Raw genomic sequence first — 15939 nt, forward strand, 5'->3', positions numbered from 1 at the left:
TCCTTCTGAAACTGCAGCTTGTGATCTTTGCTGCCTCAATGCCATTGTTTGGATTAAATATTACTATGGGGATTAATTTAGGCAGTCTTAGAGAACAGATACACAGCCTGGCTTATTCTAGGTGCTTACATGGAGAGGGGTATGAAATATTGTAGCAGTGAGGTTTGAATTGGACAGCCTTGGTTTAAATCATAAATCCAGTCTGTGAAATCTGTGACTTTGAACAAATTGACCTAATCTCCCTGACTGTGCTTCCTCATTGATAAAAAGATAGCATCAACCCATGGAAGTGCAAAAGAAAGGAAAACCCCGACATCAGCCAAACTGTCAGAATGATTATCTCTAATCGCTTTGTCTACCAGCCATGTGTTCAATACAAGAAAGAAGAGATGATGCTGTTCACAGCACATGCTGCCTTATTTGGGGATCTTTTGTCCTATTTTATTGCTTTTCAGTGTTTCAAAGTTTGAACATATGTCCAATAACATTAATTCTCCATGTTATTCTTAAAGTATCTACTGGAGATTTCATATACTCTTTCTTGTTCCCAGTGATTTTAAGAGCCATTAAAGGAAGACTACAAAAACTCCAAATGGGTTCAACATAAGTGGTAAAAATAATGCAATGGAAAAATAAAGCGGGGGGGGGGAAGTGACTGTAAGTAGAACAAAGTGCCTATGATAACACAATTTGGTACTTTAAGCACCTTGTTAAAATGATATATAGTATCATAGGCAATGGATTATTAATTTTACCCTAAATTGTGTACCTGATACAATAAATAATTAATACCATGTGTTTTATAAATTCACTTGTCACAATTGTGAAGATGGGATACAAGTCTGATCTACCATTTTTGCCAGGCCATGAAGTGACAAATGATTTGAGCTGGCTGATTTGTTTGGACCTGCAGCCTCGGAGGACAGACACAGTGTAAAATCCCTGAGACCTTTGGCAGACAATCCATGGGAAGAAAGGTCTCTGAAGGCAGAATTTTTGAGTTTGCAGCAACAGAGGCATAGAAGAACAGTCAAAATGTAAGAGATATGAGATTTCAACACACGCATGGTTCATGGCCAGAAGAGCTGAGCTGCCAGGGACCGTAATTTCCAGCTCCAACTTATAGGTAAATCAGCAGCTCGTTTGTACAGCCACAGATTTTAACTATCATGGCTGCACAGATGATGTGCTACAATCAGATCTGTAAGGGAAGCTCTCAGTTATCACTGCTTGAACACTTGAGGAAAGCTTTACAGACGGGTATTAAAGTGGAAAGATAATGTGCCAATATGTGAGGCTACCTTCTATTTTCATACCCGATTTATTTCTTGCACTAAGTCATGGCAAACAATTTGCCTTTGTGTTTTTGGTTTTTAAGTTTTTTGCTTACCACTTATATCAGTGCCTATTTAAACTTACAGGTTCTGCAGTCTAGAGCCAAAATTGGATGGAAAAAGGAGATTAGAACCCATGAAAGTGCAACAAACAAAAAATGCAATTCAATCGAGTTTTAAGCTGCGTGCTTTACACAGGGGGTGTAGAGGCCAGTGGAGGAGAAAAGATGATGGTGAGGGGGAACATTTGGAAAAGACTATGAAGAGGATGCAGGACTTCAGCAAGCCCGGGGAGGGAGGGAGGGGAAGGGGGAGGGGGAGGGGACATGTTAGTGACACTTGAAGAATAGACTGGGGAGAGTCCGTGATTATGGCACAGCAATTACAAGTCTACATGCCACCTCCAGAGTTGAGGGGGGGATAATATAAACAAACCCCTCCATGCCTAATGAACCATTGGAAAGGATCTCAAATGCGTAGCAATTTAAGTGTCTGCAAATGAAGACCCTTAATCTTTGGGGTCTACAATTGAAAGCATAGGTTATATTTAGAACTAAAACTCTACAAATAAACTAATCTCTGGTTGTATTCACGGCTGAAACTCTATACGCAAGCCCATCACTGTCCAGATTATTTTAGATCCACGTACCCACTTGACTGTCGGGACTGTTAGGTCTAAACTTGGCACTGAAGCAGAGCTTGAGGAGTATCTGAGCATTCTTGTTCAACAGAGTGATTTTTTCTGGCGTGAATGAAGCATCCACCGTTACATCAGCAATACTTTGCGACCTACAAGACAATTAGAAGCAGTAATGTGTACATTGTCACAGGGCACATGGATTCTAGCCTTTCCAGTGGATGCAGGGGCGACATGATTGAATTCTGGCTCCCAGCGACTCACCAGAGTTGAACCACTTGCCCTAAAGCACCAACAGACACATCAGTGATAGAATCTCCATTCAAATCCCCATAGCCATCCAGGGATCTCCCAAAGTACTGGAGACGGCTTGGAAAGGAACTGTCCGATCCCAGGATTTTCTAAAAAGAAAAAAAAAATTCACATGGAACTACAGTGCCAAAATCTGAACAAAGGCCAATCTCTGGCTGGCATTACTACATTCACTATCTAGTTATTTTCTACATCGCCTTCATTCTCCATGAAATTCCACTGGTTTTTTTTTTAATCACATCTGACTTTTGTGTCACTGTGGAAGCCACACTTTTATTGAGGAAATAGCACAGAAGTTCATTGTAAAAATTACAGGACAGCCTAAAAGAGCAAAAAAAGCAATGGACCAGAAATGAGCTGATGCAAGCTCAGGCTTTGGCTCCTATCCTAGCTGTCCAGATTCTTATTCTAGCTGTCTTCTTAAGTTGTCTTTTTCCTGAGGTCCCCTTGGTCACACTTTCAATCAACTGGTATGTCTCATATTTGATATTTTGTGATCTTCTTAAAACTCCCAAGTCTTTATCATTATCTGGAATAATTTATCTCTCCCCCACCAGAAGTCCACATAAACCAGAATTTTGTTTGTCCTGTTCTTCATAGAAGCCTCAGCTCATCGGATAGTCCCAGGCCCATAGTAGAAGCTACAGAAGTGCTTGTTGAATGATTATGTGAGGTTATCAAATTAAGAGGGACGGGCCCTGTGCTGCTTTAGTGCCAACACGGTGATACGCAAGTGGTTAACACATCGCCACGGCCCTCACACATCACCTGAGAGTACTTTGTGTGAATGGTGCTCTGCGGAGCACGGCGGCCATTGTAGATGTACACAGCTCCAGAGTTGTGGTTTTCTAAAGGCGAACCAACAATCACATCATTCAAACCATCCATGTTGACATCTGTGAGAGCTGCAATCGCTGAACCAAACCGTGCATTTTCAGTGCCCTCAGGCCCTTCCAGGAACTGGTGCTGATCCAAAACGCCCTTGAAAATGGAGGTGGAAGAATGATTGTAGCAAACCTCACAACTTGTATAATGACCAAGCCAATTTTCCAAAGAATAACAGTAGATAGGGTTTCAAATGTTGAATTTAAAAGACCGTATTTAGGAAGAGATTTTGGAATAAGAATTAAAGATGGTCGAAAAACCTGTGCCTCAAAGGAGGTGAGATGAGGTAATTCTTTTTACAGTAGCTGAATAGCCTACATAAAGGAATTCATTTTAGCCTTTTTTTGTTAGTATTTAGCAAATATCTACTAATATCTTGAGATTGAGGTAGACATGAAACAAAATAATTTAGATTTTACTTTAAAATGACAATAGTGGCAAAATTAAAATGGTTTAGGAAGTGGAAAATGTTATTGTTGTTATTTACTATTATAGGACACACTAAGTGATTCTACCCAAAGGAAAAGACATCTCCTGCAAGTGCATGATTTTTTCCTATGTATGTTATATTCAGCTATGAAAATATCTTACAAGAATTCTCCTCAATGGTAAAACTGGGCCAGTGCTGATTCTTTTCTGTTATGTGCTACTGAGTTTGATTAGGCAGTAGAAGGTCTTTCATCTTCAACAATTACTGATAATTCAGAAATGTTGACAGGAAAGATTTAGAAAGAGAATTTATTAAGTTTTCAAGTAAGTAAACATGTATTTACCTTGTTGTATTCTCAATTACAAATTATACATATAGCAGCAAATATATATGTAATTATATATGTTGTTATAATTGTTTTAGAATAGCTTTATTTGTGTTAAATGGTAAATTTTAACAGCAATTTACATGAATAAGGAAGTACAAAATATACCAATTAAGCATAATATTTACTATATTAAATGTAACTTCTTTTTGCATTTTTCCCCTATAGTTATCTATTTTTCGATGACAACCTATTCTTTTAGTTTTTCTTTTCTGCTCTTTTGAGTTTACTTATCTGGAAGGATTTAGAATTCAGTCTACAAATCAGAAAAAAAAAATGGTTCTTTTCTGCATTCAAATGTGCTGTTTTATTGGTAATGATTGGAAATTCCAAGAGTTGGACATATATCTCTAAATCTTCCATTAAACAATGGCATTTCCTGACTAGCTAAACGAGAAAGCATTTGGGGTCACATGTAGATTGCCAAAGTGCCCGGTACAACTTGTCTTTTTCATTGTAAAATAAGAAGTGTATTGCTCTGATATTTTTCTGTCTTTGTAGTGATGCATTTCACATGATACTTGGAAAATACACAAAAGTGTGTGTGTGTGGATACAATTTTTAAAAGTATGTATATTCAAAAAAAAAAATAAATAAAAGTATGTATATTCATGACTATTTGAATGTGCAAAAATGCATTCAAAGCTCTCTCACAGAAAACGGCAGTACATTATACATTACATGGGAGTTGCCTTTCAATACTATTTTAAAAATTATTTGTTAGATTCTTAGAAACAGAATGTTATACAATATGCACATGAATGATTACTGATGAATACATTAAAACGCAGATTAACTTTCATATCTCAGCATTAAAACAAATGGTCAGCTTCTTTTCTTTTACCTTCTTGATGGTAAACAGGTAGACTCTTCCTTCCTCTTTCTTTAGGTCGTTCATGTACATTGGCGCACCTACCAGCAACACATCTGTGGTGGTGTCTTTATCCACATCAACGGAACATAGCACGCTGCCGAAGTAGGAGCCAATCTGCAGCAATGAAACACAGTAGCCTCAGGATGCCTGGGGTCACAGAAAGGAACCATTGCACTGAACTTACATTTGCTCATTCAACATACAAACATTGAGTGTGAACTCCCTGCCAGCACTAGGAACACAGAGACGGACAGCACAGTCTGTTTGCTCAGAATCCAACACTATGTCAGCCTTGGTTCTCGGACCTCAGTGTACACAGGAGGCACGAAGAAACTCTTAAAAAATGCAGATTCCTGAGATCTAGTCCCAAAGATTCCCATGCAATGCCTAGTACGTGGTTCAGAAAACAGCAATTTAAATAAGCACTCCAGATGTTTCTGCTGCCAGTAGGACTGACCCATTTTAACAAAGGACCCTGTAGCAGCCATGCAAGGTGTTGTAGAGAAAGGCAGGAGAGGTAGAGACAGTGTATGTGTGGCATGAATAATGTGCTTCCGTGGTAAATACACTGTGATACAAGTCCCAGCCACTGAGTAGTCTGAGTGAAGTGGAATCAGGAGACTTAGATGAAGTATTATTTTAGTTGCATCTGAAGCAGGATCAGGAGCTTTCTGGGTGTAGAGGAAGGCAGAAGCAGGACTGATAGAACACCCATGGCATGAGCTGGGACAGATGAGTAGCTGATAGATCAACTGGGATGCGGGCACAAAATGGCAGTTAAAAAAAAAAAGTCGAGAATTTGAAAGTTCATTCTACTCAACAACGTGCTCACCTAAAAAAATGCTTCCAAGGGGTTTAGAAAAGAATAAGTAATTATGCCTCTGGAACACTTTGTTTTCCTCAAAACAAAAAAAACCACGCTTCTTTAGAATATTAAATGGCAGGGAAGTGTGCACGGGACTACAGGCAGCCTGTGGTCACAGAGCTGAGGAAATCCAGCAGTGCTGGTGGGATCACGCTCGGGGCTTAGAAAACAGAAATCTGACTCAAAGGACCACACTTTCTGCAGGTCAGGCAAGCGATGCCCGTTTCAAATGTGTGCCAGGTCAGCAGATGAAACTGCTCCATAAAGGGAGAGGAAGCAGCTGGCTGGTCTTGACTGTAGCAACAGCGCTTTGCCACTGGAACTCAGCACCGTTACGATTACTGGACTGCCACCCTCCAGTAGGACGTGGCAGAGAAGAGCGTTCTTTCACTTGTAGAAACATCAAAACCAACAGGATATCTGGATGGGTTCTCATGTAAGCGCTCAGTCCTTACAATGTTAAAACACTCCCTTCTCATCATTTCTCCTCCAATGCTTGGTTTTCAGTGCATCTACCGTCACAACTAAGTAATGCCTGTATGTTATTAGTCTGGGTAGTCTGGGAGAATGTATTCAGAAAACACAGGTTTGCAGTTCAAATAGGCAGGATTTTAACAGCTACTCCATCTGTGCTGGGCGGCCTTGTAAGATACTTAAACTCTTGCTTCCCTGTCTCGTAAGGGGATAGTGGTGCTTCTTAGTATTGTGAATCTGTGTGGAAAATCACACCACAGAGCCAGTCACAGAGCAGTCATGTATGCACCCAACCCCCCACATGCCCCAGTTCTACACAAAACCAACTTCACCATGTGGAACAATGGCATTACCTGGTCACCCCTGTGAGTCTGAATAACTGTGACATTGCCATTCTCATTAACACTGTAGAGCACTATCTGGCCAGTATAATTTGCCCGAGGAGCTCCAGACACAAAATGGATGCTTTGTCCGGTAGAAATCGCAGCCACGGAGTAACCTAAGAGGGGAGATGGAGAGAATAAAGGTGTCATCTCAGTAGATGATCAGAGGTTCCCGTATGTTAGACAACAAGCACAGTTCCTAATGGTCGTGAGTACATCACGGAGGACACATACGGCTTTGCTAAGATGAACTGTACCTAGATTTTGTCCTTTACCACTGCCCTCCACAAGCAGGCCGTCCTGTAAGCAAGTGGACTCCAGATTCTGGATTGTTTTCATCAGCTTATGAACTTGTACCCAACAATTATTTCTTGAATGAACAAGTGAATTTAAAAAGGAAATGCTATAGAGTAGGGGGGAAATTACAGGCTTTGGAGTTAGTCCCAAGGTCAAGTTCTGGATTCACCATTGTCTAGGTTGTTTTATTTTAGACAAGTTATTAAACTCACTGTCTCGCAAAGGTATGGTGGCTCTCAGGGGGTTGCTGGAAGGCTTTAAATGTTTGTGTGACTAGAATAGGCAGCTTAGGCACTATTCAAGAGCAGGTAGTAAAAAAAAAATCAGTGACTGCTTATTATGTGAAAAATGACTGAGAATTCTGAAATACAATATTGTCACTTTTATAAGTAGGAGTGTCTTTCAGAGATGATTTGCATTTCAGAGAAATACAGTCATGCTCTAGGAATTACAACCAATGGCATAGCCAGAAGAGATCATTGAGTGTAACACAGTGTTTCATATACTATCGGTTGAGGCTTCAATGGCTAAGAGGTGTATGTGTGTGTATAAAAGTATTATTACATATTAATGTATAGTATATAATACATATTAAGATATGTACATGCCTCTTATATAAATTATATATGCCTCATATATAGTATATATCTAGTATGTTTTATACAGTTTTGCTCATTTGAAAGAAGAGAGAGACAACCTGAGTTCACAGACAGTGGTTCACCCCCCGGTTGCTCTCAACAGCCAGGAATGGGTCAGGCAGTACGAGAGTCACCAATTCCATTCTTTATCTCCCATGGGAGTGGAAGGGACCCAAATGCTTGAACCATCATCTGTTGCCTTTAGGGGATGCACTTACAGGAAGAGGCCAGCTCAGAGGTTTTGCTGAACTGACCCTGAGATTCAACCAGCAGCTGGTCTAAAGAAAGTCAAATGCGGCTCTGCCTTACCTAAATATGAGCTGTGGTTTCTGTCTTGCAGAATTTGGTCAAAGGCTTGCTTTGGAAAAATCAAATGTTCCTGAGATGTTTCCTGGACAACTGTCCCACTCCATCCAAAAGCTCCTACTGCACCTAGCATCAGAATATCCTGAACAAATCAAAAAATGAAGATAATTAAGACAAGTAACATTTAAAGTATACAATCGGTAGGTAGGCAAAACACAACATTATTTAGATTTAGGAAAAATGTTAAACATGATGAAGTAAAACATACAAGCGTGAATTGGTATCTCTCAGAATTGTATAAATCAGGACAACATGTTACACAGATCACTCTTGTTCATAGGCTGTAAGACAGGGCAGGCACATGGCCATCTTTAATATCCATTCAAAGGCTCCAAACGCTGAGCCATTATGAGCCATTACAATGGAAACCAAAGTGAGCCTCCATATTTCCAGAGTAGCTCACAGCCGGAAATGAGACATGCTTGAGAAACAGGAAGTGCTGACCACAGAAGAGCAACAGGAATATTTCTAACAGCTGACGCCCGCCTGACCAAGTCCCTTCTCACCTACTCTGTTTCCAACTGTGCTCTCTTTGTGACTCTTTCCCGATGTTCCTCTAGATCCCATACCCCACCCACTTGTTAAAAGCACAGCCTCTAAAGGTACTTGTAGCTGCGGCATTTCTTCTACTTGGAGGAAAAGGAGAGCTGGTCGACTGAGCTGCCTTAGCGTCCTCCCTGTTGAATATTCAGAGCCATAAGCCATTGCAGAAGGCAGGTTCAGTCACGATGGGAAATGCTATTTAATGTTTTTTTAAGCTTTGTTTATTTTTACTAGAAAGTCAGTTATACAGAGAGGAGGAGAAATAGAGAGAAAGATCTTCTATCTAATGATTCACTACCCAGGTGGCCACAACGGCCAGAGCTGAGCAGATCCGAAGCCAGGAACCAAGAGCTTCTCATGGGTCTCCTGTGCGGGTTCAGGGTCCCAAGGCTTTGGGCTGTCCTTGACTGCTTTCCCAGGCCACAAGCAGGGAGCCGGATGAGAAGTAGAGCTGCCGGGACATGAATCGGCACCCATATGGGATCCCAGTGTGTGCAAGACAAGGACTTCAGCTGCTAGGCTGCCACACCAGGCCCTTAAATTTTTTAAATTAGGTTTTAGAAACCACACAAGATGTGATTCAGGATTAAAGAACTGCATCTAGAGAAAACACATGTCCTATCTTGTGGATAAAGACCATGTAATTATGTGCCTGATTGGAATGAAATCAGGAACTCCAAATTGGAGGTATATGAATGGACTTTAAAGCATGTAACAAGAATTTCATTGATGTGTGTACAAAGTTTCCAATGCAAATATTCATCTCTAGTTCTTTTTACCCCCTGAGGTAAATGTCCCTAGCTGTTCTAGGTCTAAGGACTGCTGATTCAAGACAATTCATCCCTTTTCTCTGAGTCAGAGAGGAAGGTGTTGCTGATCCTTTGAGCTACAGGTCAAACTCTGAGCCCATAGGGGTCCTAAGATGTTCTCCAAGCCTTATGTCACTCTGTCCCCCCTTTTACGATCCCACTTCAATCTTGGACAGAATTAGAATCAGAGGCCTGGGCCGTGGGTGTTTCTGAGGAAGACAACTCTGCCCCTCATCTCACATTTTTCCTAGCTCTCTATTTTTCTAAATTTATCTTTTAGAAAAAGATATTGTAGTAACTTGGAATTCAACATAGACAGTATTGACAAGAAATGTTTCCAGTAATTGAGTCATGGATAATAACTTGAGCTTAAATAGTGCTTGCCCTTGACCACTGAAAGGCTGTTTTGTCTATACTCTTTTTGTTTTGAAAATAGGGGAAGGGAAGGGAAGGCATTAGTGACCTTCATTTTTATGGTTAAAAGCTACTCGCACAGAAACATAAATGATCATCAAAAAAAGGAGGCAGATCACTAGACGTGTGTTCTACTTTATGTGTAGCCTTTATATATAAAGGCTTTATCGAGAAGGGTTAGCCCAAGTAACAGCATGGCTTGCAGTTATCGTATACACACGTTTTGAGGAGAGTAATCCGCACTGAATCCCACTTGCGACATTTCCATCTGGAAGTTGTCTCCTCCCTGAACGGTACCTGGAGAACACCGTTTTTAAAAACTGTATTACCATCAACAATTTCAACTTGTGTTTGCAAACATAAGCATGCCAAAGCTCACTTGTGCGCGTGCGCGCGCACTCTCACACACACACACACACGTTCTAACAGTCAACCCAAAATAAAGAGTCACCCGATTCTGAAAGGAGGAGACCACTGGTAAGGTGTTCTACCAGATTACAGAAAGTCACAGCACTTCTAAGGTAGTTTTCAAAATCGGTGTTAATCAAGTATTAACATATTTGACAGAATTCTTGATGCAGTTCTTAATACCAAAGAATACTCAACAAAAGGAACCAGGTAAGGTGAAAACTGAGAGGATTATCTTAAAATTTTTGATCACCACTAGCTCAGATATTAATGCAAGTTTAGTGCTAAAATATCAGTACCAATATGCCTAAATATCAAAAATGTGGTTGGAAGACCCTAGTAATTGATTTGTGATGAAGACTGTATTGAGCAAGATTTGAGTTAACCAGCAGGAACTGGGATTCAAGACTGTGAAAGAATTTTACCATCTGGGAGTTTTTTTTACTTGTACTTAAATGGTGGCTTTTGTCACTGACAATCTAGACTCAGTACTCATTTTCCATAGAGTGTGGTCCAACTGGTTTGGTTTCTCCAGTATCCACAAAAAGGAAGCTAAATGCCTGAACTGATGATACTTTAACCTGGAGAAGGCAAATTGTGCCACATGACAGTCATGTTTAGGATATGTAACAATGGAGTAGAGATTTTATTTTTAATAAAATGGGGAACTCTCCAAAATCTGTAATAGCAGGAAATGCACACAATCATTTAAAATAACTTATACATTGCATTGTATTTGTTCTTATTCACACTTAATAGACACACAAATTTTACATATTCTTAGGGCACACTCGATGTTGATAATGATAAAGAACTTAGAAAAAACATGAGTGATTTAAGAAGCCATAAATTTTATTTGGATAGAACTTTCCAGGATATAATCAGGATATCAATATATGGCTAAAGAAATGAATTCTTTGTTTTTTAAAGAAGCTTTGATAGACCTTTTCTTAAGATTTTTATTTATTTTTATTGGAAATTTAGATATACAGAGAGGAGGAGAGACAAGAAGGAAGATCTTCCGCCCTCTGATTCACTCCGCAGGTGGCCGCAACCATCAAAGCTGAGCCTATGTGAAGCCAGGAGCTTCTCTTTGGTCTCCCACACAGATGCAGGGTCCCAAGGCTTTGGGCAGCAGGGAGCTAGATGTGAAATGGGGCCCATATAGGATCCTGGCACATGTGAGGTGATGACTTTAGCCACAAGGCTACTGCGCTGGGCCCAGAGATGAATTCTTGATCTGTGTAACCCACTCGTCCCTATTTGCAAGGCAGTAATGTACACAGCAATCTATGACATATGTTCTTTACTGCAGGGAGCTTCCAGCGAGCCAGGATTTGGGTCATGTGGGACTTTTGACCACTGTGCTGTGTCTCAGATACCACGCAGTGGGCATTTTAAGCATGGAATATTTCTATACTCACTAGATCTCCCAGGGTCTGATAAGTAAATGATTTCACAAGTAATAAATAAGAGACTCCTTCAAAAACTGAACTATTAAGTGTTTTCACTGTATTTTTTAATTGAAAAAAATATATATGTGTGTGTGTTCCATAAATTATACATGTCTAAAAATAAACTACCTATGTTTGTGATAGATATTTTCAAATTGTCTCCCCAAAAGTTTTATCAATTTGACAATCAACCTTGCACGAGCTTTTTTGCTCACTCATCATATCTCCAGGACAGAACATTATTAATCTGTGGTATCTTTCAGGTAAAAACTCTTAATTTATATTTTCAAGTCTATTACTGTAATCGACAGTATTGTTTATTGGTCATTTGTGTTTTGCCTTTCACAAACCACTGAGGTTCTTCACCTATTTCTTACAGCTTTATAGCAAGTCTTATGCAATACAGACAATATCAATACAGCATTATAATAAAATAAAACAATTATTGAAAAAAGCTTGTTGAAAGAAAATTCTCAATATTTTACCTTCAATGCTGAAAATCTGTTCTCCTAATGTCCCAGCCTTTTCCAGTAGAGCTGCCTCATCAGACACGTTGAAAAAGTATCTTTCTGTTGGGATACTGGCAATAGCTTTGATTTCTTTTATTAAATTTTTAGTATCAAGGGCATTTCTGTTTAAGTACCCAAGAACCTTGAAAACAGAGAAAGGCGGGGAAGATCATTACCGCTGCATTCTAACTTCCCGATGAGCACTTTCCAGTCTAGTTCTGAACACAATAGACCCTCTGGACAAGTAAATCAAACAACATTTTCACATTTCACTAGTTGACAGGACTGAGAATTCAGGAAGAGGCAGAGATGGAGCAAAAGTGTTTTGTGAAGAACAGCCAACAGGAAACTGCAGCCTTGACAAGCTATGCTGTAAGTGAGCATTTACTAATCAACCGCGGGACATTGGAGACACTTACTGCTATGCCAAACCTCAGTATGTTATCATCGTTGCATTGATCAATCACAGCTTTCCACGTTGAACCATCATGTGATTCACCGTCAGTTACAACGACCATGACTTTCGTGGCTCCTGGACGTCCACCAGAAGCTGCCGAATAAGCAAAATTTCTGTGGCAGATTAAAGAACAACAAAAAAAAATACTCACATTCAGAAGAGTAAGTTCACAGGAGATATTTGGGTTAAAATATAAACATGAAAATAGTTTCTTTGGGCAAAATCTGTTGTGATGTAGAATTTCCTTTCATGTCAATGATGGTGACTAAATAGGCTTGATTTGCCGGTTGTTTAGAAACATGCAATAATACAAATTTTGCTTGACAGTCAAAAAAGTCTCCATGGGTTCCAGGACATAAAAATTTGTGTCTTCAGAATCAAGAATTCTTTTCTCTTATAGGAAAATCAAATGAATTAACACTAGTCAACAGATAAATAGTTCTGTCATAAATTTTATTCATTGGGGGCCTTTTCAATACTTAGTTGTTTTTAAAAATATAATGGTTACACATGCTTAAAATAAAAACTCAAAGCAAATATAGGTATTGTGGTTCCGTGGCTTAAACCACTGATTAGAATATCTGAATATCCTAACAGGGTGCTCATTCCAAACCTGACAATTCCATTGCTGACCCAACTTCCTGCTAATGTGCCTGCAAGAAAACAGATCATGGCTGGGATATTAAATTTATGCCAACCACCTGGAAGGCCAGAATAGAGCTACTCCTGGCTTGGGCCTGGCCAGCTCTGGTAGTTACAGGCACCTGAATTGAGTGGATGGAAGTTTCCTTCCTTCCTATCACTCTGGTTTTCAAACATATGAATACACACAAAAAAAACACAGATCATTAACATCTAGCACCAGGTCCCTGCTCCCAAGATAACCACTATTCCATTACAGTTCTGGTTTCCCTCTATAAAGTGTTTTATCAAGACACAAAGTCAACACATACATAATCCACTCCTTATTTTCACATAAAGCAGACGTATTCTAGTTCACTGTCATTTGGTTCATCCTCCCATGTCAGTACATATGAAGCCACTGTTCTAATGTCTCATTATTTGAAGGCACCATGGTATACTCAAACAGCTCTTTGCCATTAGGCATTTAGGTCATTGTTAGTTTTAGAAGAAATGCTGTGATGACTGCCAGTGTCTTGGCATACTTTCTCAGATGCTATAAGGAACAGTGAAATTACTGAAACAAAGAATATTCACATTTCTAGCTTTTGCAAATAACACCAAATTACCCTTCAAAAATTTTCACCAATTTATATCACCAATGTACAACACTGCATGGTTCTCCAGGCCCTTTTTGTGATACTGAGGACAAATGGCATATAATCATTGCCTTAATATAGATCCTTTTCAATATGAAGGGATGATGAGAATTTATATGTTTAGTAGGTATTTATTTTTTGGTCTCCATGACCTTGATTTTTCTGTAGCTTTGCCTTTTTGTGTGTGTTGCTCCTAATTTTTGTTAATAAAGAAAATTATATTTTTTCACATTATAAAAATGTTTTCAATTTATTATTTTCAAATTTTTAGGAGTTTACATAATTTAGTAATTATTTCTCTGCAAAATTTCACCTTTTTATATAATCAGCTCCATTAACATTTTTGTCTGTGTATTTATCTTTAATATGGCATTTTACAAGAGTTTATTATCTCTTTCTCTTTTTTAAATCATCCAGGTTTTCTCATGGTCCTTTTCCCCCTTTTTTTAAGGTAAGATTTTTGGTTCAGCTGCAATTCATTTTTGAAGCAAGGAGTGAGGTGGACATTCAACTTGCTTTTCTTTCTAGTTGAGGACATGCCTGACAAATAGCTGCTTTTCCTTCTGGTTCCTGGATGACCCTGGTACACCCTCTCCCTAATGTCACCCCTGCTTTGGAACTTTAACATCTGTACCTATCTTCCATTCTATTTTTATGAATATATATATTTTTAAGATTTATGTTTTATTTGAAAGATACAGAGAGAGAAGGCTAAACAGACCCAGAGACAGACGGAATGATCTTTCATCCACTGGTTCGCTCTCCCACTCCCAAATGGCTTCCAGAGCTGGTCTGAAGCTAGAAGCCCGGAGTTTATTCTGGCTCTCCCACATGGGTGCAATGCCCAAGTACTCAGGGCACCTCACTACTTTCCCAGGACATTAAAACGGCACCCAAGATGTCACAGGTGAAAGATTAGCCTGCTATGCTATGGTGGCAGCTCCATTTTCTTGTATGTTTTCAGGGCTTCAGTATTTTCACCTGAATAGGTAAGGCATATCTAAAATTTAATTTCTTTAAAATTGAGCATATAATTTTATTACATGAACTCTTTCCTATGTTTTATAAAATGTCAACATATAGGAAATACATATTTTAACAAAAGAAATTTAAATTAAAATACTGGTTTTTTTCAGTGACATATATTATTATTTATTTGAAAGGCAAAGTCAGAGCGAAAGAGAGAGAGAGAGAGGCGGGGCGGGGTGGAGGAGGTAGAAAAAGAGAGGGGGAAAGAGAGAGGCAGAAAGAGAATCTTCACACATTTATTCCGTAAATGCTCCAACAGCAAGGGTTCAGCCACACTGAATCCAGTAGCCTAAACTATACCCACAGCTGCTACACAGTGGTAAGAATCTAATTATTTGAGCCATGACTTGGTGCCCCACCATGGTGCACATTAGCAGGAAGCTGTGCTGGAAGCAGAGTGGGGACTTGAAGTCAGGTATTCTGATTCAGAGTCAAGGGCAGTGACTCAACTATTGTGTTCAACACCCAACCTGTGACATACTGTTTCTGATGCTCTGTGCATCTGCTATGTAAGTATGAAGCTTTTGTGGACACAAACTGTGCTTCATTTACTGTTGATGATTTGTAGCACCTGGACCACTAGCTTGCCACTGTAGGCATTCAGTGAAGCGAGGTAAATGGCAAGATGGCAATGGTTACTCAAAGAGTGACAACTCTGTTCAGTTGTGTTGTGTGGAGGCAAGCAAGTTGAGTGATTTCTCCTAGCAATGGGAGGATGAAATCCTGCTAGTTTGGGAAACCGTGGTAAAAAGGAAACAGATGCTGGCAAAGGAAATAAAACCAAAATTTTGAAAAGATGCTGAAGGCCAGACAGTCCCACCTCAGAGAGGAAACATGATTATTCCAGAGAAGGAAGCTTACAGGACTCCAGTTTCCTTCCAGGGAAAACTCCCACACCCACATTTCCTGAGGGAGGCTGTCCCTCCCTGTGTTTTAATGCCAGGAAAAAAACACTCGGCGAGTCTAGGTCACTAGACCAAGGAGGGCACTTTGCTGCTGGCTGTTGACCTACTACTGCCTGGGCAGTGCTCAGGACACAGCCAGGACCAAATGGCCATCTTTAAAAATAAAACTATTTTACTCATATGAAAAACCAAGAGAGAGAGAGACACACACAAATACACAGAGTTCTGCAGTCCACTAGTCCACTCCTCAA

At 39.6% G+C, this 15939-nt stretch overlaps 1 protein-coding gene across 1 annotated transcript in view; it reads right to left on the reverse strand.

Annotated features, from left to right (window-relative positions):
• Window positions 1-15939, reverse strand: part of ITGA2 (integrin subunit alpha 2) — a 92176-nt gene that overhangs the window by 21840 nt on the left and 54397 nt on the right. Inside the window, exons 8-16 of the mRNA XM_058680211.1 lie at window positions 12437-12587; window positions 11994-12159; window positions 9867-9943; window positions 7824-7962; window positions 6550-6695; window positions 4828-4971; window positions 3052-3264; window positions 2236-2372; window positions 1984-2123 (exon numbers count right to left, since the gene is read on the reverse strand). Coding sequence (XP_058536194.1) covers window positions 1984-2123; window positions 2236-2372; window positions 3052-3264; window positions 4828-4971; window positions 6550-6695; window positions 7824-7962; window positions 9867-9943; window positions 11994-12159; window positions 12437-12587 — 1313 coding nt within the window. The remainder of the gene's footprint in view (window positions 1-1983; window positions 2124-2235; window positions 2373-3051; window positions 3265-4827; window positions 4972-6549; window positions 6696-7823; window positions 7963-9866; window positions 9944-11993; window positions 12160-12436; window positions 12588-15939) is intronic.

The sequence above is a fragment of the Ochotona princeps genome, chromosome 23 (genome assembly GCF_030435755.1).
Source record: "Ochotona princeps isolate mOchPri1 chromosome 23, mOchPri1.hap1, whole genome shotgun sequence".
Lineage (NCBI taxonomy): Eukaryota > Metazoa > Chordata > Mammalia > Lagomorpha > Ochotonidae > Ochotona > Ochotona princeps.